The following is a 27,479-nucleotide window of genomic DNA, read 5'->3' on the forward strand; positions in this document are numbered from 1 at the left end:
TCCTTCCGCAGGATCAACACCCCGCGAGGAGCCTTCTGTGTGAACATGAACCAGAAATGGGCCATCAGAGCTTTCCTGAACACCCCGAAACAAGTCGCCACGTCCGCCTCGCTTTCGACCCCAACGGCATGAAGAACGTCTCAGCAAGGCCCGACACTTTGTGTTCATCACCGAGGAAACAAAACAGCTGACTGATTTTTGACTGATCGTATATATATCCTGAACAAGTATTATTTTACTTTGTATTACACACAAATATATATTAGTGTTACTTCTGATACTTTACTATTAAAAGTTTTTGTTTTGCAATAATGAGACTTGATTCTTTAATAAATTGCAGAACAGTGAAATGTCATGAATTTAGTGAGTGAGCAAATCAACTTCATTTATATATCATTTTTTTATGGGTCAGAAACCACAGAGTGCTTTACAAAATATATTGAATAATGATAAAAAAAAATATCAGTTTTGGAGGAGCATGAAATAAATGGCAAATTACAACATTTCCAGTTTTGCATTATGGCACAAACCGCTGCAATAATCTTGATTTGGTAGATATGTAATGACTTTAGAAAGCCGATTTAAAAATATTCTGTGCCAACAAAAATGATTAAATGTATGTTTTCCTCAGTCCTGTTCACTTTTTAACGTAAATTACTGAAATACAATGGCTAGATACTTTTTTTTTTTTTTAGCAGAAACGCAGGTTCTGTCAACCTGCATCAAAGTAAAGCTTCTTTATTTTGATGCAAATTAAAGTAGCTTGGAAAAATTCAAAACTAAATGTTCACAATTTGTTCATCTTTTCCAAAACAACAACAAAAAAACCCTCCAAAATTCAGGTGCAAACAGAGGAAAACACCCAGAAGCAGATGTTGTTAAAGCATAACTTTAATATTAACCATGTACAGTTAGGAGACAGTACACATGATGAACAAAGAAGAGAAGAAAAAGTATTTATATAGAAAATATTACAAATAAAAAAATACAGCTAAACTGATGCATTTGGGTCAGTCGTTGAAGTTCCTGATGATCTCAGATTTGATGCAAAGTAATGAAAAAGGTCTTTAAGGGGACAGATGTACAGACAAATTTTTACATATTATTGTTTATTAAGATGCAAAACAAAAAAGAATGGAAGAGAAACAAACGAAGGAGCCTCATATATGCCCACAGTTAATGCTTTATGTGTTGCAGGTTTGTCCCTTTATTGATGGACTCAAAACAAAATCAAAGACTTTATATTCAACTGTACACAGAGTATTTTTTTTAACCATATGAAAATAAAACATTACAACTCTGAGAAAAAATCTGGAGATTTTAATCAGGTGAACTTTATTGTCTATCAACTCAAAAAGTGTGTTTTTCATTTGGGAAAAAAAAAGAGAAACACTTTGGTTCATTGGGCAAGTTTCTTTAAATGGTCATAAAGATGAATTTGGTAATTTGGCCAAAATCTGAAGATGAATGTTCAAGGTCTATGACAACCGTCTCACACACACACACACACACACTACGATATTAAAAATGTTTCTATTTACTGCGACAAGGAGAAATTTCACACCAATTTGGCTTTTGCATAACGTCTTAAACAGATGGAAGTAAAAATATATATGCGAGCAGAAGAACGCGTCCGTCTTTGTTTTGTTTCAGGTGAACAAAAATCTCTACATTATTGAGTATTTGATAAAATAACACACACCTGCCACCGCACAGTGAATCATGTCTAAACACCCCGACCTGCCAGTACCACAACTTCACACCTCATAATTTATAGAAACTGGTTTTAATTTGAAATGTGTTGAGAAAAACGTAGCAGAAATGAATCATTCTGTTTTATTAAGGAAACATTTTTTTTTTTTTTTTTTTACAAATATGCAATCCTTAAATTTATGGATGTAAAAATGTGAAATTCATCATGTAAACGGATTTAGTTTAAACTGGTTAACTGGACAAAAATGGTAAATACGAGAACATTATATTTCATTTAAATGTAATCTTTGCGTCTGTTAACAGAAGACATTTTCAACAAGAAAAAACAAAAATGGTTATTTCGGGGAGGGAATCTTTTGCCAACATCCGTTTTAAAACTCAGATACTGTTATAGAATCAGATTTTCCTAGTTTTAGTTACTCTTTTCTTTGAAAAAAGTCAAATCCTGAGTCAGATGGAGATGTTATAATACCCAACAGCAGCTGCAGGTTAAACATCTAGTCTGTCTGCAGCTGGAGGAAGCAGATCCTGATGGAGCATTTCTCTGAGCTACATCTGTCCGACCTCGCTGCAAATCCCTCAGCGAGGGTTTAAGATGTCAAATTCACAACAGTCATAAGAAACCATTCGCTCATCTGCAGTCCTGTGAACAACTACATGTTTACAAATGGCTATGCATGGTCCCTGCCACGTGTCAACTCCGAGGAAGTCCCCTCTTTGTCTAGAAATACAGGAAAATAGAAAAGCACAAACATGCGTTCCTCATGAGAACCAGAAGCGCTGCAGAGACGAGTCTGCCCGTGTGTCATGTGATATGAGGAGGTTGAAGCTGATTTCTGACGGAGCGTGCGGTCTCAGGCCCACATGACGAAGACTTCAGAGGAGATGGAGAGGAAGAAGAGTTTGGAACCAAACCGGGAGGTCGACTCGGGCTTTAAAAGATCTTTCCTTTCTTCTTGTTCTTCTCCATTGTCCTGAGAGAGAAATAATTCAATTATGTTACAGACAGAAAAACATACATTTATACCTAGAGATGTGAATGTTTTAAATAATGAAAGACATTTAGAAAGGGGGGGGAGACACAATTTAGGAAGAATTACATAAAAAATTTGTGTAGAATATTTTTTTAATGCCTTTAGACAGTATTTGTAAATAAGAAGGACAATAAAATCCATGTTCAAATAAACTCTACCTTTCGCAAGTGGACTTCATTTCCAATGAAAAATAAGACTAAACTTTTGGATAAATGTGAGTCAAATTCTTAAAAAGGTCACCCGGGGGTCACTTGTTTGTCGTAAGCAGAGGATCATAAAGTTACTTCAAACATTGCTTCAAGTATTTGGCTCTTTTTGGAAGAACAGAAGGTGTTACTGACTTGGAGGCGTCCAGTTTCTGCTGCTCCAGGATTCTTTGCTGAGCTTCCCAGTTGGCCTTCTCGTCCTCAAACACTCGCCTCTTCTCCTCCAGCTCTTTGTACTGCGCCTCCAGGTTCCTCTTCATCTGCTCGTGGCGCCTTTCCAGCTTTGGATTAAAAGTAGCAGAGAGTCACTCTGACACTCTAAATTAAGCTTAGTTCCAGATGCTTAAGGTTGAAAATGGGAGCTGATGAGAATTAGCAAGAATGATGCAGTTTTCAGTATTTACAGATCGTGGAACAGTTTCATTGTCACCCTCATTTCCATGCCTCTTTTTAATTTGTTTAGTAATAAAACGTTTATTAATTCAAATAAGTTCCTACTGATTTGAAGCTTTAGTTCCGTCAGTATGAGCAGCACACCAACCTCAGACTCTGAATCCTTCAGCTTCTGCTTCTTCTCCTTGACCTTCATTTCAAAGACCTGCTCCATCTCTGCCTCCATCTTCTTCATCTTCATCACGTGCTCCCTGCGCTCCTCCTCCATCTGAGCCAGAGGACTCCTGTGGATCATGGAAATAAAGTAAAGATTAAAGCAGTCGCAGAGCGGGCCCCAGAAACTGATCGGACACTCTGAGTAACTCCTGACGTGCCCGACTATAAACCACAAGCTTTACGTTGCGATCGCTGATAACAAGCAGAATTTCAGTGTTTCCATGTCTGCATGGATATTTAGTCATTTCTCCTTTCAAGTGTAATCTTGAACACAGAGGTCTTACTTTGTGAGTTGTCCCTTGGCCTTTGAGGTGTCCACCCCGTTACAGGTGACGGCGGCCAGCTTCTTACTGCGATAGTTCTCATAGTGGACGTTGTTGGTGACGTCCTTCAGGTCCTGCATGTGGGTCCTTTGGAAGGACAGAAAGACAATAAACAGACATGAATGTCTCCCAAATCCACCAATACAAAAGGATTTCTCAAACATGCATGAAAGAATCAAAGCATGAGGGAAAAACGTTACAATATGATGAAAAGGGGAAAAAAAAGAAGTACATTTTACATGATAACCTCTCCTGCTTCCTCTACAAGAACTTAGATAGTAGATATCAAAAATAATATATGGATATATAAATATATATTAAAAAGTACGATATAAAATAAAAAACCCCATTGTGGACATGATTGCAGGTTCTTTTTAAATTGTTATAAAAAAATACAGAAATTTGTGCAAAATTTGCATTTTAATAATGAAATGTTTAGTTTTTATGACATTTTTGATATATAAATTACATTAAAACACTTTGAGGATATTTCCCCATCATTCTGAATTGTCCAGTTTGAAATTTGCTAAGCAAAAACTTTCCTTTAAGAATGACTGAGAAAATAAAAAGCATTTCCCATTAATCCATAAATGTAATAACAGATAATTCAATGCAATTAGTTTTTTTTTTGGTCATTTATAAAACTGAAGCTTGTTATAGGGCTAAAAACTACTAATTTAAAATAAATAAAACACAGATTTCCTACAAATCTAATCGTTCTACTTAGTTTAATAAATGTTTGAAAACCGAAAACTCCCACATTTTCTTTTCTGTAAATGTCTCAGCAAATAGGCATTTGATCTGATTGATGTTTTGGAAAAATGTGTATAACCTTAATTCCCACTTTTTCTCTATTAATGAACCTGCAGCACTTTCTTTTATCCATCTCTTGGACTAAAACCAAGCGATCACTCAGAGCCAGCAGGACAAACTTCAAAGTGCTGAAGTAAAGCTGTGTTTCTCACCGGATCAGCATGTTGCGCAGCACCGTGAAGTCGCAGTGCTCTCCATTCTCCACTGAAACAAAGCAACAAAGAGGAAAACGCAGCAGCAGTGAGAGACACACAAACATTTTAACGTTGATGCCTCCCATCAAATCTGGCTTCAGTGCGTCTCAGAGGAAACTGAGGCAGAAACGTGAATATCTAACAGCTTCTGCAGTGGATTTCCAGTCGTCTGGGATTTGTTTGCTCTCCAAACCAACACGATGCTCAGGATGTTATTTACAGTAGCTAGAGCATGGATTGAGTAATGTTACAATAAAACAAGAGATATTAAAATGGAAATAGTTATGAAACTAACAGAAGACAACGTGTTCATTCATTCAGCGGTTCTAGAGGAAGGGGTCTACATTCAACGAGGTCTGTTCAGGTGGCGCCAGTGTGTCAGGTGTGAGTCGTATCAGTTGTAGAAACATGTTTACAGAAAACAAAGGGCAGCAGGATCACAGACTGTGATCAGACAGGATGGTTTCATCTAGAGTTTTTCATTCATATTTTAAAGCATATGCTGCAGTTTCCTCCCACAATCATGTCTGAAATGATTCCTGAGAAAAACAAAGAAAAAAGTAAAATTTTACTGTTTGAATGGTTTCATTAAAATAAGCCTAGTTTCAGGACTGAAGTCTTCTCACAGTGTCACTAAGAAGCCCAGAGCAAAACACTCAGAAAGTCAATGAGCCTCTGAGTGTATTAGTATGTGCAATGCTGCCACCTACAGGACAGACTGAGGACAAACCTCTGCTTACTCAGATCATTCCAGTTTTGCTCCTAATCATTCATCATAAATTGGTAAATCTGCTGGACTCCAGCCAAAACAGACCAAACAATGCTAAACCCAAACCCGCAGGAACCAGCAATTATATATATAATTATATATATATATATATATATATATATATATATATATATATATATATATATATATATATAGATATATATATATATATACATAACTTAACTGATGCACTTCACATCTACACTTTACATTGCATTGGTTTATCAGATAAAATATCAGGACATTGTGTTGAGCGAATCTGGCATTTGATACAAAAATGTAACTTTCGCATGTTTTTAGTTTTGTTTATGTAGGAAAAGAAAAGCGTCCCATCCAATCACAGTTCTCTACTGGACTCACAGATGCAACATAAACAGAGGTGTTGTGGGTGAAACAACAGTAAACACAGCTGCTCACACGTTAGATGGTTTATACTGAGACAAAGACGACAGGGTTATAAGGTCAGACGGGATTCTGGAAAAGGACTGCAGATAGACTACTGCTCAGGTTGAACATGGTGGATCTCCAAGCCTCCTCTTCATTCAGAACGTTGCGCCTTCTAGTTTAGCCTCCAACCAACTCAGCAGCACATCATCACCAGTGGGGAGGGGGGAAGAGGACACCTTACCATTGATGAAACTTAAGCTGACGTTGCCCTTGGCCTTCCAAACCAGCCATTGACCTCCTGTCTCTTCTAGAGGAGGGAGCTCTGACGAAGGGGAGGGGTACGGTTTTTGAGTTACTCTGTGCGCCCAGCGAGGGGCTAAATCTGGGTCTGGAGCTGCTGGGATTGGTGCGGCTCACACGTGGCCCAGAACTGGCCAGCATTTGGCCCAGATTCAGCCCGGCTCAAACACCAAAACCTGCATGTGACCAAACTGAGTGGCTAAGGAGCACAGGTCTCTGTAGGGGGGGGGCATGGTGGTTGGACGGGGGTGTTTTAGGAGGTTCTGTGCATGACCAGCAGGGGGTGCAAGCCTCAGTAAGGGACCAGGAAGAGGAGCTATTTGGGGGGGGGCAGAAGGTCAAAGAAAAAAAAAGTTTCCACTATGAAAATAAAGATCTTATTTATTAATAAATGACAGAAAACACCTGATTGCTGCGACTGCTTGGTTATCTGATATAATTTTTAAAAAGTGAATCAATCAGAATACAGTTCAAAATGAATCAGGTATTTTCAGTGTTTTTATATACTAGACTGGGTTCACTTAGGCTATGATGATGAACTGCATTAGTTAAATGAAAAAAGAGGAGAGCCTTTTATTTAATACATGCAGAACTACATTTGAGCACGACGTCTTCCCACCAAGTTAAAGCTCTAACATTCAAACTCTGTGAATGCTAATGAGTGAACATTTATGACAAGCCACATGTTTTCTTACTTCCCTAAGTGAGCTGCTACATGGCTTTCTGGTACACCAACATACCCTCAGTTACTCATGAAACTATAAGCAATGTGTTAGCGCATGTTGGATTCCAGTCCTTGATCCAAAGATACAGCAGGGCCTTCTCACCATCCTCCCTCCGCACCATTCAGCTCAGTCTGCGGCGTCGCAAGCTGAGCTGCAGGGTGAATTGGGGCTCACGTTTAAGAGCGATGGCGATGTGTTTAAACGCCCTGGGAGCAAAGAAGGAAACCGCAACGTTAGGGTGACGTTTCTGTTGCAGATGGGGATTCAGCACAAAACAGCCTCTGGTTCTCTCCATGACTATTTACAGCATCAGACCTGGGAATAAACCTCATCTCTGGGCAGATCCAAGACTTTTACTGCTTAAAAATGATCTTTCAGCTCTTTTTCAATCAGACAGTTTGCACACTGTGTCAGCAAGCAGCATCAGGAAAAGCACCTTGCAGGATCTTGTAATACTTCAAAAAGACGGAAGCAAATTGCTGGGAGAACTAGGACTAATGCACGAGCTCGTTGAGACCGATCTGAAAGGCAAATGTAATCTAGATTCATCTAGATAAGTTTATGTCAGAGATTACGCACAATTCATTTACTGATGTATTCAGGAGACTTTTAGTTTATATCCCAAGTCTGATTCGAGCATTGGTTGGACCATCAGCCTGATGATGTGACAGCAAAGCAAATGAAAAGTGAAAAAGAGGGATGGGCAGATTCTGACAGGAGGGGGGTGGGAGTTTACATCGAGGCAAGAGGTGTGGGGGTAAAAAGTGAGAATGAAATAAAGTGAAAGATGGTTTTGTTTACCAAAAATGCCCTCTGTCAGTCATGGAATAGAGTAGACAAAGAACAAAAATAAAAAAGGAAAAAAAAAAGAGAGAAAAGAAAGAATGAAACAGTGAAAGACTGATACATGGTCAACCACAAAGTAACAAAAATGGTATTTCACTTTATTTTCTTAATAAACAAAGTACCGACTTTCTGAAACATCATCGACAAAAAGGAAAAGAGGAACAGTTCGTAGTGGCTGGTTGTGAGGATGTGTGAGATACCAGAGGACTCCGGGTCTTTTCTCCTTTTCCAGAATCCCTACCAGGATCAACTCTACCAAACAAGTGTGTACACCGGTGCAGAAGGGAAAGGGAGGTGGGAAATTACTAACTGGATAACCTCTCACTTGTCAAAATGCAACACTACACACTTCAAATCTGTGGTAAATTAGTTTTGAAGAATAGTTTCAAATTGTCCTATCGCTATGCTGAATATGGACTCTATATGTACTTGTAAATAATTCCTTAAACAATCATAGCAGCTCTAAATAAGGTTTGGCTGATCAACATTTTGACAAGTTAATGCATTACCCGGTGATAAACGCACAGAGTGGACACAAAGGGTCACTGTGGAGAACATGCATTCTGTGCCATTCTTTCTGGAAAAATCATGCCTCATCCGTCCAAACAGGAAGTACGGCCTGTGGGATACTTCCCAAACACTTCCATCTTTAAACAGCGACATGTTTGAGGCTCTTTCTGGCACGACTCCCTGGCTGACAGAGTGCAGTGCGAGTTCACACAGAGCCAAATTAGAAACCTTAGAGAAACTTAAAACACTACGTGGGTTTCTCATCCGTTTGGTTTAGCTAAACACTGCTTCTAGTCGCCTGTGTCGTTTAAAAACTCAGAGCCTTTTTGCTCTCGTTCAAACCTGGCCCTGAGTGAACATACCTTCTGCCACGCCCCATGGGTACTGGCGACCTCTGACCTTCTTGCCGTTCACCTCTACAACCACGTTGCTGCCGACCACAGCCAAAGGCATCTTTTCCTAAAAGGAGAGAACAACAACAGCGACATACAAACAAACAAACAAGGTGTATTTCAGAATTTACAGTCTTGATAACCATGTGATAGTCTAATTAGTTTTGAACTAAGTTTTGCATCGACAACTCATCTCACAAAAATTTAAACCTATTTTGTTATTCTTTACATATTTGTGTCACCATGGTGCTTCTAAATTATAAAATGTTGTATCAGAAGTGATATGTAATAGTGACCCAATAATAACAATTACCTTGATCTTTCGGATGAGCTTGTTGTCCTCGTCGTCCTCAGTGTCGGGGAACTCGTAAATCTTTATTTTGTGCTCCTGAATCTCTTTCATGATCTGCAATTGAGTGAGCGACTCAGAATCAAAGATATGAGACCCAAAGACATGAGATACAGTACGAAGCTTAAATTGGTTAAAAGTCAGAATAAAGACAGTTTTGACATTTTCAGAAAAAGTTTGTGATTTGTTAGAAAACATTTCCTTGAGATATAAGAAATCATTTGCCTTCATTTTCCTCTAACTTATAGAGGTCAATAAAAGGCATCTTGCCGTTTTTTTTGTTGGAAGATTTTTTTTTAAGGCTTATTTTTAAAACCAGGATCTTAAGCCATACAAACACACACACACCTTACAGCAGTCTTATAAACAAGCAGACTACTAAGCATAAGTCTCTACCTGTCCAACACCAGCTGTGATTTTTAAAAATAAAAAGAAGTAATCAACATGAAACTGTTCAAAGACATTCAAAGACGTCTAATGTCTTATCATTAGATGCTTTCTAATGATAAGACAAAAATATTCAGCTTGAGCCGTTTTGTAACGGCATAAATACTTTTGGACTTAAATTGTGATAAATGATGTTTCATATCAAGTAATATATGGCCAACACAAACCTGCTTTTTAAACAGCTGACACTCCTCCGGGGTCAGTGTGTCTGCTTTTGCGATAAGAGGAATGACGTTGACTTTGTCGTGGAGCCTCTTCATGAATTCAATATCCAGAGGCTTTAAACTGAAGTGGAGAAAAGAAACAGGAAAGTATTAAAGTCAAAAGGAGGTAATTAACATTCCGACCTTCATTCATTCTAATGTGTCACAATGTGTACGGAAGTTTATCTCCTTGTATTAAGTTATATTTACTGAGTTTTATTTTTTAATTAGCTTTGAAGATTTATAGGCAGAGAAGTAAAATGCATTTCACCTGGTCAAATCTCTGACTGGTCTGGACAGTGAGAATACATGAGAATAATACTGCCTATGATAATCTACTAAATATTCTATGACTCAACTCTGAGTGACTAATTATTACCCTCTGCACAGAACATTAAATACCACAGGATGATGACAAGCATATGAGGTTTAAGGAGGTTATTTGAATGTAGCCAAAGCAGTGAGGATTATCTGGAACTATCCTGTTAATATGTAATATTATTACTAATGTATAGTAATTGGTAGTACTCTGTTAATTTAGTCTGTCAAGGCATGTCTTTGGTCCAAAAAATCTAGAACTGAATTCAAAAGGATTGCAAGATGACGCCGAGTAGCGCAGGTGGTGGGCAGATGAGGGTTTTGGTGACATTGGGATGTTTCAGCAATAGCTCGAGGAGGAGTGCTTAAGAGGAAACAGCTTTTAAGCACTCCTCCTGCTCTGATCCTGCTTTGGATAAGATTGAGAGGAACTGCGCTGCACATGCCCAAGAAAGTGTGTGACATCATTCCTCACAATTTGTAATTTTAAAAAAAATATATATAAAATGTCAACATAAAGCTGCATCTTTCTACAGTTTTTTTTTGTCTAATTTGATTTGTTGCTCTGCAGGTTGCTAAACCAATGGAAACATACTTGTAATATGTGACTGGTATATACTTGTTATTGACAAGTGTGACAATGATAGAGTACTAAAACGTTTGTACAAACACACAAGCTCCAAATGAGACACAGACTCTGTAGTCTGTGTCCGGAGCTCGAGTCTGAAGATTCAGGCTCAATTAAATGCTGACCTGCCACATTCATCAGTGAACTTTACTTGGGGTCAGCAGTGTTGTCAGGCAGTGTTACTCACAGTAAAAATAAATCCACATTAATGAATCTAAACCTTCCTACTCATTGCACCACTTTGCAAAGAAGTTGCAGTGCAGTGGGTCGCCAGCAGAGGGCCACAGAGAACAGAAAGTTGGACCAAAACAAAAGAAGAGAACAAACAAGCCGTCTGTCCCTGCAGGGTCTTCACTACTGAATGTCAAATAAGTCTTCTGCTTAGTTGTGTCGCCTGACACAATGAACTCAGAGAGCTGGTGTAGGAAGGCAAATATGTGCTCCATTACAGTGAAAACAATTGTATTTGATTAAATAGACAGTAAACAGTGGAGTCTGTATGGATGCAGTTATTTCTATTTACGCAATTAAACAATGCCTGATTTGTGTGTGTATTCAACTGTGGCAGCTCATCCAAAAGCAGCTATAATTGACAAGATGTGTGCAGCAGACAAAAGGAAGACGTTGATGAAGTTTGTGTCCTGCTGATCCAAAAGCGATTTGAGTGTAAGCAGCTCCAGATAAAACAGGAGTCAGGTTGTCTGCGCTCAGACTTAAGGGAGACAAAATATTGAGTGTTCAAAAATTTCTGTAAATTAGAACTCATAAATTAGCTGAAAACACTGGCAGTGATTTAAGAAACCATCAATAAAACCCATTTCAGCCAGACAAAATTTCATCCACTGATGGAACTTTTTTGGAAATCCACCCATTGGAAGCCGGTCGAGCCTGGAAACATGCCTGGAGCTTACCTCTAAAACAAGATTTATACATTTTCAAATTTTACAGCTTTCTGTGAATTGAGGAAGGAGCGGCTCAGGAGTGCGTTTCAGCTGTTTGGCGGACAAGATTTAAAAGGGAAAAGGCAGGAGCTTTGAAACTGCACTTTCGTCCACGTCTCTGAAGTTACAGTCAAAAACATTTAGAGGGTCTGTTGAAAAAATTAACCTGATTATTTACAATTTTGAAAGTCTGAACAACATATTAATATATATCTAGGACAGAAATATAGCCACTTGTGTGCATTTTTACAGTTTTTAAAGTGCAGGAGTTATTTTGCATGCACTCTCATAATTCTATTGTTAAAAGCTCTGCACAAACTAAGCAATTTAAGCAGTAATGCATGGTCTATTTGCTCTGCATTATTGTGCAGCTGAGTTAATCTACATGCTGAAAAATTCTGCCAATTTAACAGACAGGAACATGTATGACACACTGTGGCTGCTGCCATTCAAATATTTACATATTAATGCAAATTACACACCTGGCAGGAGATTAAACTCCAGAGATTTATTCACACTCCAGGGATCATTCAAATCCCTCCTTAAAGCAAAAGCGGATGGATGGATTTAAAGTTGTACAAATCCACAGCTGCACACACACACAAGTTTCAAGATGACAGAAGAAGGCATTTGTCTGCCTTTGTGAGCATCTCCATTCTAATTGGCTGATTCAGTGATGGTGAGCGGATCTTTTCTGAGCATGAGCAGAACTAGGTTATATAACCTTTGTGGGACAAACCTTGGCCGACTGCCTCATCATCTGTAACACAAGGACGTGCGAACATTCCCTACATCCTTCCGTACGATGGTGTCCAGACAAACATGGTGGCCATATTGAAATCACTTCCTCCAAATAAAAGTCTCAGATCAGCTCATATTTCATTCTGTACTCACCCATGTCCAGAAGGCGCTATGAAATACAGGCAGCAGTGAACTCTGTTATCCGGCATGGATCTACGGTTCACCCTCGACTCTGCGTTCAGGAAGTCCTCAAACTTGCTGTCGATATAATTTATGACGGGCTGCCAGCTGGTGAGATGGAGGAAACAGATCAGAAAGGAATACTGAAAAAAGGTGAAAACATGCGACTATCCGCATTTTGTACCAATTGCTGTTGTCCACCGCATCTCCAAAACCTGGCGTGTCCACGATGGTTAGTGTCAGCTGGACGCCGCCTTCCTTGATCAAAACTTTAGACTGCTCTACCTAAAACACACAAACACACTTTTGTTAATAAATGTGACTGCACCGACAATAATCTACAGACTTCCTACCCCCCGTCTTGGGGTACAGACAATCAACAGAAAGGAAAATCGGTTTATTTGGTCATATACCAGTGTTAGTGATAAAGAGCAGGATATTGGGGAGTTTAACTGAAGCAGAGGTGAAGTCAGTGGTGTCGCCGTTTCTTTTTTAAGGTGTCGAAAGGCAAGTGAAATATCAATTATATAACACTGGTTGATATATGTTATCGGCCAAAACAATAATTTTATATTAAAATCAGATATCAAAATTGGATAAAATTATCTTATTGGAACACACCCAATGAGCACTGAACTGGGTGTAGGCGATGGTCCAATGTGCATAATTCAATGAAAAGGTGGAAGGATGGATGAGGAAGAACACGGATGGAGGTTGGCCCAAAAAATTAGTTAAACGATGGATGGAAAGGAAACATCGTTTAGACATGGACATAAAGTCTGGAAATGCAAATATTTTTTCCTACTATTCCAAACTTTGTAAACTCTTAAATCAAATCCTCTACTCTTCTGGACAGCATAGGAACATTTATGGCATGTATATTTATTTGAAGGATGTGTATTCAAGAGTTAACAGTATTTTGAGAATTTAGAGTCAATCAACAAAGACCTTTTGAGAGGTGAGAAATACTGTTGTCTGTTCTGTAAAACAAAATTAAAGGTAATTACTATTTCACGTCCCTCCATTTCCAAATTCAATAAATCAATACAAAGTTTATTCACAATGACACATATTCAGGTTATTTTCTCTAATTAATACCGGTTAGCAGCATGTGAAGGCAACTTTTTTTGGACTTTGTTCTGTTTAGACATGCGTTTCATAGTAGACATTCTGGACATGCACTCTCACAGCTGGAAATGAGAAGAGCGGAGAAATGTTTGTCCAGAGAGCAGAGGAGAACGCCATCCAAAGACTATACGGTTTGGAAACTTGCCGTCCTGTTCACAGCCAGTTTAGAAAGGCATAAGTCTGACTGACTCATTTCTACTTAAAAATTGAATCATGTTTACTCAACTGTATCCAAACTGAAGACAATAAAAAACGATGTGTAAGAAACTCTTCAACATGCTCAGACATTCCCTACATCTGAAAACTAACTGATGAATTCCCAGGCCGCATTTCTAAGCTAGCATCCAGTTAGGGAAATAGCTTGAAATTTTTTGCAGACTATTTGCATTCTTGCATACACTTCTGTGGAAGATTCACTGAGAGAAAAAAAACAGAGCTGACTCCAGAGGAGAGCAGTCTGGATGCTGGATTTATACATTATACATTTCCACATAAAACAGTAACCACCTGGAGTTAATAAAGGAAATATGTAAGAGTCTCCCATTGGACGGTTACAGCATGGATTATTATGTTTCACCCAGCAATGAGTTTTTAACCACAGCTCCTGCTCACCAATGGATTGGTCACCCAAGTGTCCAAACTTTAACCCTATTTATAGATGGTGGAATGTGCTGTAGAAGAATTTGTGCTGCAATCTGCCTCTCACATCTTCTCAACAAGATTCTACTGAAAAATAAAATGAAATGGATGGAAATAAATTATATTTCAGAGACCTATTGCCTCAATGACAGTGTAATCAAAGCAAAAGGTGGTGTACTTAAGTAATAGGGTGTGTTATTTTTTTGGGATAAGCCACGAAACAGGTGGGCAATGATTGATATCCAAAGCCATTTTTTCATAATAGATTTGACTAAAAATGCAATTATATTATGACTAGTATGCAATAGTGACCTTTAAATAGTTTAAGTGAAATTGTAAAAACTGGCATGATTAACTTCATTATTAGCTTTATTGTGCCACAATACACTCAAGTCAGAAAAAGTAAAGATTAAAAAATGGATTGATTCGTTCAAGTGGCCTCAGGTTGAAGCAGAAAAGCTGCTCCTCAGTCACACAGATTCTTTGTTGCTTTTTGCTGCCTTGCATACTTTCACAGGCCCATCTGGTTATTTTCAGATCACCCTTTAAACTTGAACTACGGCCTTTTAACTCCAACACAAACATTCTTGGGTTTCCACAAACCCTGAGATAATCTGTCGGACTTTATAACTGAGCATATATATCATGCACCACAGTCATTTGACATATCTGAGTTTGACTGATCACACGTCATGTGTGTTCAAATGAACGTGTTTGTGCGTGAAATGTCAGCCGTCCCAAAACCAAATCGGCTATTTCAACCATTTCCGTAAGGGAAAACAGATTGGGAGAAAGCCTCAAAAATTTCCCCTCAGGCCCTAAAGCATCATTTAAAAAGAAATCTGATCTGTGAGCGACAAAACATGGTAGATTTTTCTGTAATATAAATACTCTGAGCCGGTCAGCCTCAGACCACAGAGGCCTTTTCCAACACGCCTGCAGACACCAACTCCTACTTGGAGGGGAGAACATAAACCCACGCCACAGTCACAGCATGCATGGGAAGAGGGAGGTGAAGGTTCTTCAGTCAAAGACAGTGAATGCAGCATTGTTCTCATGCACTGACTTGATTGTGATAAAGCTGCTATGCTGAAGAGATGCAAAGGCAAATGTCATCTACAGTATGTGCAGCAGGTCATATTTTAGATTTGGCAGCTGCTTGAAAACTAAACACAACTTTCTCTGTTTCAGTATAATGAGAAGTTATGATTCACTGCAGTGCAAGACTTAAAAATGAATTAAATTAAAGGCAGCCATCACCACTTAGTCAAACAATATGAGATTGGGAAAGCAAACTGGGTCTCATTTATGTACAACAGGCGTAGATATTGGGTGTGGTAATGATTGTAGGACCAATGACTGATGAATCTGTGGGAACACTGGCTGATCCCAGCATACACTCAAATATCTGACAAATCTGGTGGTGAATTTACATGCCATGGCTTATGATTAGATTTAACGCCCACGGGCACAGAATGCGACACCAATAAATCAAGTTAATAAAGGTTTTTCTCAAATTTTTACTGGTAGCATCTCAACAGACAAATGAGCAAATAACGTCTCTGCAAATATTGTGTATATTTTAATAGTCTTATCTAGCCTGCTGTGTTTACAATGTTTTACAGCTGCTATTCTTCCTCCCAGTTTGAATTTTTATTTGCTATTCTGATTGGTTCTAAACTAAGATGCAGCTTGACATTTTAAAAGTGAATGTCCTTCTTATTTATTTTCATTTAAACCATTTGCTAAGTAGAAAAAGCCAAGCAGCTGAAGGGACCTCAGAAAATGTGAAGAATTACAACCAGGCTTGTAATTTGAATTAAACGGTGATCTAGATAGCACAAACTGATTCTTTCTGAACGATTACACAGTGCAGATGAGTTTTCTCACTCACCAACCCACACAGAGGCACTTCTAATCAGCTGAGCAGCAAACTGAATAGCATCCTTTCAGAGAAGGAAAAGCTGTGGGGCCTGTGTGTGTTTGTGTGGGGGATACTTGTTTGTGTCTAGGTCTAAAGACAACGCAGTGCTGGTGTAAAAAAGTATAAGTTAGAGTTGAAGTTCTTTTATAAACGGGATTTACGAGTGTGTGGGCCGGGGTTTGTGATTTGGCCACAGGATTTATTAACCACACAGGGCGGTTTTCCAGCTTTAAGGCAAAGGCTGATGAAGGATTGACAAAATGGTGTGATGGTTCGTGAGAACATTTCTGCCCTTAAAGTGACCCACACAAACCTCAGGGAGATATAATCGATCTCCGACCAGATGCCACATTTTCATTTTAAATCCTGTCACATCTTATAAACCCATCATTCCCAATACCTTCTGACGAACACCAACTATACCATGTTTGATGCCTTCCTCCCCCATCATTGCTTCTTCCTCTCCTTTCTTCAAACTCCTTCACTTTCCTTTTGCTTCTATTGTTGTCGCCCACTTCCTGGTGGTTTCCTCCAAAATTCCTTAACTTGTTCCTTTTAACAAATTTCTTCTCTTCCTTCTTTCCTCTATCCTTTCTTCCATCAGCAGCCTGCCTTCTCCTCTTTAGTTTGTCATAACCATAAAAGGACACAACTGAGCCTTGTGGCAGTTTTCCTCTTAGTTCCTCCATCCTCCTTTGCCCCAACTGTTTTTCTTATTCTGCAGCACCGCTGTGTCTTATTTTTGCTTGTGCTTCAACAAAAGTAAAATGTAGTGCACAAAAACTGATTTTGTTTTCCGAAACAGTTGGTTGAGCAGAGATTCATCTGTCAAAAGCAGCCTCAATTCAGACCACAGTAATCCTCAACATTAGTTCTTTTGTCTTTTAGGTTTCTCCAATCATTGATTTTGCTGTTATTAGACTGCTTTTGGACAAATCGCAAGACTAACTGGTTTACATAAAAAAGATCTGAAATAATATGACCATGTAAGCTTGGTTGAACTGATGATCTGCATTGTTTCATTTAAAAAATATATAGTTCTTAAAGTCAATTGTGTCTCAACTGATCAAATCAAAAATATCTTTTTAGCATTTTAAGCTAGTGAGCCAGAAAACCAGCCGGGACCTTTAGTTTAGTGACTAGAGGAGTCTCCTTTCAGAGCTGATCTTTTAACCCTCACCACATTAAGTTTCTCCTGTCTTTTAAAGACAGAATTACTGGAAACAAAGCTGTCAGAAATGTCTGTTGTCTTTGACCTTTTCATACTCCCTGACTCGACATTATGTTATCGAGTTGCTGCAGGCAGAAACCACACAAAACGTCTGCAAAGACTCTGTCACAACTCAGGAATGTATGGTGCCGACATTTTTGCAGATATCTAACTCATCATTCCTATATCTTTGGTCACTTTTAGGGAGGAGGGCTGAATTCCCTTGGATATAAAGACAAATTCAAGAATAACTAAATGATACATTTCACATTTACAACACAGACAATGTGCATCAAAGTAGTCCGAATTTGTGGTAGGGCTTTCAAATTAAGTCATAAATATTGCCCTTCATAATGTTGCGCTGATAAACATCTGTAAAACTTGGCAGCTGTAATGTCTGACTTGGACGTACTGGTGCATTCCTTCAACTTTGGCTGGTTTATTTTTGATCTTCACACTCAACAACCAACGACTCAGTTTGTTGTCCATCAAAATACTGCAACCGCAACCACAAGCTGGGTCGAGTTTTTTTTTTTTTTTTTTGGTTTACAAAGTCCATTCTTATGATACTTTTAAAGCTTTTAAGAGACCACAAGAAAAGCGATTTTAATCCGTGCCTCATACATATTTCGACCAAAATAATGTTAAAAAGCTTGGCTGGATTAACTGATCTGAGCTTCACAGCTTTATCTGTTAGTTTTGGCAGGAGACAGAGTTTGAGGCAAAATGTATGCTGGGATTTCCGTAACGCCTGCTTTATTAGGGTTCAAAAATGAAGAAAATGAAACTAATATTTTCATTCACCATGGGGTGAAGAGTAATCTTTAATATAATTCATCAGAAAATAGGGTAGACTGCTGTGCCAGTCACTTCAATTAAATAAACTTTCTAGGGCACTTTTTAAATGGTCAAGTGTAACACAACGTGCTTTGCAGAGCTTAAAAACAAAAAGAGAATAAAACAACAACACTGTGAATACGTTAAAACGATCACTGACCAAGAGAAAAAGATAGTGTTAAAGATTTGCATTTTGCAGAAATAACTTGTTATAAGAGTAACACTTTCAAATATCTAATCTAAAGAAAGATTTGTATGTAAAGAAATTTGATTTTGAACAAAACTAAAAACTGGCCTGGTAAAAATCAGCCCCTAGTACAATTTTCTTCATAAAGAGTCTGGACTCCCAGCTACTGAGAAGTGATTCCTGGAGGTATGGACTGTGTTGGCATTTTAAATTTTACCCAATCGCTGACATTTGCCCGTGATTAACTAATGCACCAGTTCAATGCCAAGTAGCTTATCTAAATTGCCTGTGCTGTAAACAACCATCCTCCACCTCGCAGAGAGAAGTACTGGTCAAAACGAGGCGGCTGTTAATGTTAATTAAATATTTGGGTGGCCAACATGAACTAAACAACTTTGTTCATTTCCTCCACTGCCATTGTTAAAACTACAGGCAGATTAAAATTTCAGCCCGGAAAATCAACATCATGATTCACAACTTCTTCTGTTTCCTGATTGGCCCGGTATAAAGTCTACCGGAGAGAATCCCAGTCTATGGGAGGAAGCCCTGACCGTACTGGAAGCATTATTTTTTTTGCACAGTAAGGTAATGGCCAGACGAGAATCCAAAAGACCAAGTTTGAAAAACTAAATGCTGAAGGAAAATCTGCTTTCCACATTCACAGTCCTCACATCTGTGTCTGTTTCTGTATCAGGAATTCATTCAGAGAACTCGTCGTCTATCAACAAACAAAACCAAGCAAAAAAAAAAAAAAAAAAAAAAAAAAAACAGCAATTAACCATAACAAAAAAAGATTAACGAGCTACTTCTGACATCTGCAAAACCAACTCTACAACAAAACGCTGAAATGAGCTCTGATTCCAAATCAAGCTAATCCAACGGCAAACTGAGCTCACCTGCACAGTCTTCTTTATGCGCTGCGATGGTCCAGGGTAATCCTTGGAGTACAGGTCAGTCAGGAACAGAGAGTTGATGAGAGTGGATTTACCAAGACCAGATTCACCTGAGGAGAAAAAGTAAAGAATCAACAAGGATTCTGCTGTTATAATGATGGGACGACAGCCGACTGTTCAATTCTGTGACTAGATACAATGTGCATGCACTGCACACACACTTCCTAAAGACTTAGTGGTCTTTAGGAAATGGGTTGCAACACAGAAAATAAAACTAGATCCATTGTGTGTGAGGAAAAAAGGTCAAGGCATCATCTGCCAGAACAAAAAGCTCCCAGATAGAGGAAATAAAACATTTCCTCTCTACCTTGCCTCGAGGAGATTCCCCTCTTCAACATGACCATTTATCCACTCTCTGTCCATCTCTCTGAATGCCTCCTTTATAAATAAATCTAAATATTTCTGTTCTTCTCACTGTATAAACTTTCCAGTCCCACTGATGACAAATACACAGAAGATGCAGAACTGCAACAAACAATGTATTTGACAAAGTGCATTCAATCCAAGCGTACATATCACATATGCTTCCTCACACACACACACATGATGGCTGAGCATCTGGCTCATGTCTCATGAAGATGAAGAGTAAAACTACAGAGGAGGGAAGTCTGTTTGACAGGGCAGTCTCTGCAGAAGGGGTGAAACACAATCTGATGATATCAAAACATAATTGTCTTTCGTCAAAGTCAAACCCTTTTGAAGTTCCCAAAGATTTTTGAAAGGATTTTGCCCGACATGCCTCCCAAAGCCATCCCTTAGCATCATTAGCTTCACTCTGCTGTAGAATTTCTCTGCAGGAGTTCAACAACCAAATTGTGCACAAGCTTATCTTATTGCCTTTTTATCCACAATGTTTACATTTGCTTAAAAGTCATAAAGAGCTTTTGTGAGGGGCCTCAAGAGCCACATGTGGCTTACACTTGATAATTCTACAACTAAGATTTTTATTAAAAACACAGTTTGAGATGCCCCAGTGTCTCCTCCCAGTTCAGATTTTATGTTGTATATTTTTTCTTATGAATGTTCCACAACCCTAGGACTCCAATTTCTTCTCCAATCCTTACAAGAAAATAAAATAAAATTCGGTAAATTTCTGATAAACTGGAATCAAAAGTGTACTATCATGCAATGTTCTTTCTCAAAAAAACTTTTTAAATTCGTAAAAACATCTTATTTTCCTCACTCTATAGCGAGAGTGTTCACACTGTTAGAAATAAACAAAAATGTTTCCATGGCTCTTTCCCATTGTGTCTTTTACTGCTCCTGGAAACTTTGCACAACTCGGAATGAAAAGTTGTTGTTTTTTTAATTGAAAAATATCCACTTGGAACAAACTGCATTATGAATCCCCATCTGGGAAACGTTGCATTGACCTCCAGCTTCAAGACAGGATGCCAAAGGAGAGCATACTTTCTTCAGATATACTTGGATTCAAACATATGCACAAAGCTGCTTACAGTCCTGGCAAGCTGCATGCACCATGAAGGAACCAAGCTAGAAGTTTTCCTGTTTCTAAATGATAATCAGATGTTGCTCGAATAACTCCAGTTTGATCAGCACTTTTCTTAAACTTCAAAGTCTGTGTGATGAGCTATACTGGGAGCTTTGGCTGTTGAGATCTGCAGTAAGTAGTGAAATATACAGAGTCAGCCAGTTCTGTACAAATATTTGCCTTTCACCATTTCCTTAAAGGGCATACTTCTTTTTTGGATGCATTTCTTTTCCTCTCAGGCACGCCCTTGAATTGAACAGGGCTTCCTTTATATTGACTGTGGGACATCTGGATGTTTCATCAGACTATAAAAACTTGGTGGATTTGTGTTTTTCCCCCGCCGTCTTCAACTCTCAGCTGGTTCCCTGAGTGTGTTTGCACAGCTATGGATGATATTCTGTCACCGTGTGAGTGATGAACATGCTGCTTCTCCCACAGTCTCTCCCAAGAGGAGATTACCAACTCATCAACTACAGACTATTTGGAGTTCGAGGTCCAGCATGCACATGTCCACAGAGACCATTTTGGCAGGATGGTGCCACTTCTGATGCTATGTCAACTAAAACAAACAACACAAAGTGAAGCATCTCAGTCTGTTCTGGCCCTGTCACTATTTGAGAGCATTGCGATGGACAAACCACAGTAGTGCATGAGAAATAATTTTTACAAAGAATAATCTGATAAGTTAGTTTGTAATCAGCCCACATTGCTATTATACCTCTAAATAAGATCCAGAGCAACTAATTCCCTTCAGGAGTCAATAAATTGGAAAACAGTTGGTTTGTGTGTAACTTAGCTTTGTGTAACTACAGATGTTCTGTGAGATTTCATCAATGAATGAGTTTCATCCAGAAGACCAAGGAGCACAGCAGAAAGTTGTGAGAAGATATAAAATAATATCACAAGCTTTAAACATTCCACCGATGTTTAATCCATCATCCAAAAAACAGAAGAGTATAGCAACTATAAACATATCAGTAGAAACAAGGAGACCATTAATTAGAAAAACAGCCAAGAAGTCAACTGGAACTCTGGAAGGGCTGCAAAGATCCAATCTGTTCACCAGGCAACTATTCATTTAAAAGGTAGTCTTTTGAAGAAAAGTCTACCTTTTCATTAAAAGTAGTAAAAATCTGCGAAACCATAAAGTTGCATTCACAGTTTGTCAGGTAGATTTATGTTTTAAGGACGACACACATCACTGCTGGTAGCCTCATGACAAGCAAAGTATGTTTGTTGAAGTAATTTATAACACCTCGCATCAGCAACTGCTGTCAACAAAGTGCCACCCATCAAGGTTTTATGACACTTTCCCACTTTGAAGCAGCAAAACTTCTGAAAAAATAGAAAGAAAAATAATTCTTTTGGCATTGATCCAGTGATCAGTATAGCAGCGACTGACTGAAACCTTAACTCACAAAGTTAATTTGAATTTCAAACTGGAGAGAAATCAAATTAGTCTCCGACTAAATCTTTAACTCTAAAACGTGCACAATGATGACATAATAATTAAAGCAGTTTCTTCAAGAAGCTGACAGCAGAGACTAAAGCATCGGTGGCTGTTGCTGAAAGTAGCTCATCGGTTCATATCGTTGGTTGAGAGACTCGCAGGGCGATGGAAGCACTGCGGGAGTATAAACTCCCTTGGGGCGAGCAGCGTCCCAATTAGCCCCCTCTTGTTCAGCTTTAATTAGATATTGGTTCCACATGACAAGTGGAAGTGCACTGCCAGCTGCAAACAGACTAATGACCTGAACGTCGGTGATAGATGGCTGACCCTTCCAGCTCACCCATGCTGTTCATATTCCTTCTCTCTGAGTAACTTCATTTTCTCCCATCTTCCATCTACATTCCCTGAAGTCCACTTCAGCTATTTTATTGCTGAAAATATGAGTTTTTCTTCTGAATTGTGAAAGAGAGTAGTGAATGTACAGCTATACTGCAGTTCACTTAGATTGGTATTGTTCAGGGAGATTGTGGTGCTTATAGGAAGACATTGGTCAGCATGTGATTCTCCATGTACAGTAAACTTAACTTGGGTGGAACTCCTTTAGTTTCCAAACCATGAGTTTTTTTTTCCCACACGGAAGTTATTTCCACTCTGATAAATTTCTCTGTTTTATAATTGAGGACAAAGCGAAGCAGTGTCCTTTCAGCCAGCTGACTAGTAGTGCACAGCAACATGTGGGAGGGGAGGATGGGCGTGTTGCGCTACTCTACACTTCAAACAAAAAATTCTCCAGCCAGTTTCCAGGGTATTTCACTGAAATTAATATAAAAAATTGTAAGACAGGAAGGTTATTGCAGTTATGAAACCATAACAACTGTAATCAATGTATGCATTTGTTTATTCAAGGATTGTCCTGATGATATTTAACAAGGTAAGCACAGGCTACATATTTTTCTAAAATCCTGTAGATACTTGTAGATGTTGTAATTCATTGGTTATGGCGTGGAGGCTTCACTGGATCAACTTGGTCTTAAGATATCTTTATTCTTGTTTTGAAACATTGTTGAGTCAATGAGTCAGTATTTTTATGCTAGGTATTTCATCTGAAGTTTAAGCTCCCGTGAGATTACTGTCATATCTACAGGCTTACTCAACATTTCTTTTATAAGACTTTGGCTTTTATTTTTAGGCTAATGAATCCTTAGATTTAAGTATGAGAAATAAATGATGGATATGATTAGGAACTTAAAAGTGTAAGACACGAGTACCAAGCAGCATGGATTACGTAGGCCTACCATATGTATGTGAAGAAAACCAGGCATATAATCCCTGATAAAGGTTTGAGCCAGATGGACTGAGCACAACAGAAAAACAATCCAAGAAACGGTCACAGCGGGATTCCCATGAGATTCCTGACATTCCTCATTTCTCTCCTCTTTTTGTCCTTGCCACTATCGGTCAGGCCGGAGACAGCAGCTGGCCCCCTCACATCCTGACACAAACACACACACCTCTAACAGGCATGTGTGAAGTCAAAACCACAAACTGTGAAATGGGGCAACTTGGGAATATAGATGCATAAAGAAAAAAAAAAAAAAAACATCAGTCACAGTCAACAGGAGGAAATTTGTATTTGGTGAACAGCAGACTGCTGGAGAAGATAACTGTCCATGGTAGCGGTTAAAGAGAGTAGCTGAAAAAGAGGGAAAATGTTATTGTTAAGGGAAAAGATAAAGATCTCAGAGTCTGACAGATCCTATAAACGAGCCAGAACCTAAACGACCCTTTCTTTCTGGATCTTGGTGATCAGAAAGGCTGGCAGGGACACCAACCACTTTTCTCTTGACTTTTTTACTCCTTTTAAAATTAGAGGGCGATCTGGTGCGATCCACTGAGCCTGGGACTAAATCTGACAGAATCGGCACATGCTGGGTCAGAGCATACATGTGCGTCTCAAAATAGAGGCAGAGAGAGAACGGGAGCAGAGCAGTGAAGAAGAAGGAAGAAGACAAAAAGAGATTCGCCCGGAGTAATTTAACAGAGCATGCACGGACATGCAGAAATGCACAACCTCATTTTAACAAACACACATACACAGTTGTGCACGTTGACATATTAGTCTGGGAAGTGTGTTGAACCTAGAGGCAAATGGGACACTTGGAGAGGAAGGTTTGTAAACAGGTTGATGTAGTGCTCTACAAACGGTTGACAGCAAACTAAACCAATCTAGGAAGAATACTACGGTGAAAAATTCTGAAATTAACTTTGTTTTGTGTCACTTACATGGAGGAAATACACTAGGGCTAGGAAAACTTGCAAAAAACCACAATAAAATGTAGACGATACCACAGGAGTATTACTGAGAAACCTGAATGATAAGTTGAGGATTTTTTTGTAACTATAAACAAGCCCATAACATATTATGTCGGGGATGTGGGTACAACCAAACTAACACTTGTGTAATGTAACAAAGCACTCTGCCATGTATACCTCATTTATTTGGTCCTAGTTAGCAAATCTACCTTTTTTGTTTGGAGAGATTCTCATCAGTCTGATAGGACAGACGACCCTAGTCTGGATTTGTATAAATCCAGCTTAATATTGAACTTGTTTAAAAGTAGTTCACTCTGATTTAACAGAAACCGTTATTTTACATAGTTCTTTACTTCTACCCTGATGTCTTTGCACAGTGGACCTACACCATATTAAATTGTAACAACAAAAGTAGGCTAAAGTTTCTAAGACTTTAGGTGAGAAACACGATAGTTACATGTTCGGATTTCATCTCTTTTTGTTCGCACAACCGTTTATCATTCGCCGACTCGACACCTGACACTTTGACTTGTCACAGCAGGAGAAGTTCAGATTTCACTAATAGTTACTTCTTTCCATTACGCCATCTCGGGTGATAAGCAGGGGCCCACAAGAATCTCACGTTATGATAATCTTGAGTAAAATACCCCAGTTCTACTAGTTTATAAATCATGGACTACTTATTCTTAAACATGGGGTTATATTTCCTCTTTAGCTCTTTCCTTTGGTTTGTTGTTTTGTTGTATTTCCTTTCCATTCATGTAAAGCACTTTGAATTGTCTTGTTGCTGAAAATGTGCTATATACATAAAACTGCCTTACCTTACCTTTCAGGATATCACAGTACAACAATTATTGCTGCCGTTGCAAAGCATTAACCTGCTGATTACTAGGATTATAATAATGCAATAACTGTCATTTTGATTGAGGATGTACTTCTTTCCAACAACATTTAAGGTGATATTACAACTTTCGTGTTTCGACATGTTAAAGACATAATCTCAATATCTTCACATAGTTCTCCACAAAATCTATGTTCTGATGAGAAATCTCTTCATTTCTCTTGACTCCATTTATTTTACTCAGAGCAGAAGTTTACAGAAGCATTCCCTCTGAGAAGGCGGTAAATATACTGGAGTGAAATTAAGGGGTAAAAATGATTTAAAAAATAATACCATGAACATCAGTGCTGCATAGTTGTCAATAAGGCCAAAGCAGATAATCTTGACTGATGTCAAGGCCTTAACCCTACTGAGTCTATGAAGCATTGGCATCTTTAAGAGTCTGTTTGGTCACAAACCCACAGAACAAAGGGAATCCTGTATAAAATGTACGCACTGTATTTCTTGCTGTACATAAACTTGTCATAATTATAAAAAGAAGAAAAAAACTTCTGTGAAGTCAGCATGGTGCAGCATTTATCTTTTACATCTCAGTACTTAAGAACTTGAGACAAAATTAATTCTTACTGTGACTGTGACTGCAGAAGTTAGTGTAGACCAGACTGTATGTTTCAGTTTGGATGCTTCAGTCGGGCTAAGCTGACAGTTTAGACCAGGAAATACAGCCAACCACAGATCACCAAATGTCAGAGATTCTGTTTTTTCAGAATTACTTCTGTTAAAAATAGGAAATAGTTTCAGGAAGTAGCAGAATAATACCACTGCTTCTAACATGCTAACAATAACCGAAAAATGTATCTCCGCCTCACAAACAGCCATAAAATTCAATGTTAAAAAACATGACAGTTGTGTTTTTTAAATCTACAAAATTTGGATAATTTTTTTTCTGAAAACTGATTGAAGTAAATTTTGTTGCATCACATACTACATAGGAAGTGTTAAAGCTGTCTTTTAGCTAATTATAACGACAAGAGAGAGGAATCCGTGTAGTTCAAAATATGTGACTAGGGTTGCATGATTAGAAAAACATGTGATGGTGAAATTAAAAGTAAATAGTGTTCCGATAGTATCTGTGAGAAAATTATCTGAAAATTCTAATTTGTGTTTTCAAAATGTTACGCAATGCAAGGTTGCCATTGACTAACGTAATATTTACAAAATATTAAAGAAATTGCTGCGCATACATAACTAATCCTTGGAGATGGGTATAAGGATGACTAAGTAGCCACATGATGAACAGTTGTAGAAATGTTGTGATATATGTGTATGTGTGTGTTTTCAGCGCATCTGTTTAAGCCAGCAGATTAACTGCACCAAAGCCTCACTTCATTCACTTCTTTCTGCAAGGTCAGTAGGCAAGACGGTCAATCCTAAGCCTGTCAGACTGTCTTATCTGGATGTGCATAGCATACACACACACACACAAACCATGTGCACACACAAAGCTCCCAAGATTATAGGACAACAACAAGCAGACAGGCAGCACAGACAAGAGGCAAACAGTTTTCAAATCAAACAAGGATCAGTCTGACAAATAAACTGTTCCTGACCCAGAAGGGAAACTGCTGTTGATCTTTGAAATGCATTCAAGGCTCAATCACCTCTTTAATGGTAGCAAAGTTTGTCACTTTGATCCTATATGCTATTGACTGTCTTACTGACAGTCAATAGTCAATAGAATTTAAATATTCTTGAAGTAAATTGAGTAAGTTCATCTCCATTGTAAACTGGTTGTATTTAATCACAGCAGAAATGAGTCAAACTTTTACTGGCTGTCCTGGCAGTGTATTTTGAGAAGCTGAAATTTGATCTTTTAT

At 38.5% G+C, this 27,479-nt stretch overlaps 1 protein-coding gene across 6 annotated transcripts in view; it reads right to left on the bottom strand.

Annotated features, from left to right (window-relative positions):
• Window positions 1–873: 873 nt before the first annotated feature.
• Window positions 874–27,479, bottom strand: part of LOC129359557 (septin-7) — a 35,600-nt gene continuing 8,994 nt past the window's right edge. For all 6 annotated transcript variants that reach the window (XM_055029206.1, XM_055029216.1, XM_055029245.1 and 3 more), the window contains 11 exons: window positions 19,450–19,556; window positions 12,813–12,913; window positions 12,602–12,736; window positions 9,785–9,902; window positions 9,135–9,227; window positions 8,792–8,888; window positions 4,851–4,902; window positions 3,847–3,972; window positions 3,495–3,630; window positions 3,089–3,234; window positions 874–2,687 (listed from right to left, as the gene is read on the bottom strand). In XM_055029206.1, the coding sequence (XP_054885181.1) occupies window positions 2,648–2,687; window positions 3,089–3,234; window positions 3,495–3,630; window positions 3,847–3,972; window positions 4,851–4,902; window positions 8,792–8,888; window positions 9,135–9,227; window positions 9,785–9,902; window positions 12,602–12,736; window positions 12,813–12,913; window positions 19,450–19,556 (1,151 nt within the window). In that variant the 3' untranslated portion in view covers window positions 874–2,647. The remainder of the gene's footprint in view (window positions 2,688–3,088; window positions 3,235–3,494; window positions 3,631–3,846; window positions 3,973–4,850; window positions 4,903–8,791; window positions 8,889–9,134; window positions 9,228–9,784; window positions 9,903–12,601; window positions 12,737–12,812; window positions 12,914–19,449; window positions 19,557–27,479) is intronic.

Source organism: Poeciliopsis prolifica, unplaced genomic scaffold, assembly GCF_027474105.1.
Source record: "Poeciliopsis prolifica strain line A6 unplaced genomic scaffold, Auburn_PproV2 SCAFFOLD001, whole genome shotgun sequence".
Classification (NCBI taxonomy): domain Eukaryota; kingdom Metazoa; phylum Chordata; class Actinopteri; order Cyprinodontiformes; family Poeciliidae; genus Poeciliopsis; species Poeciliopsis prolifica.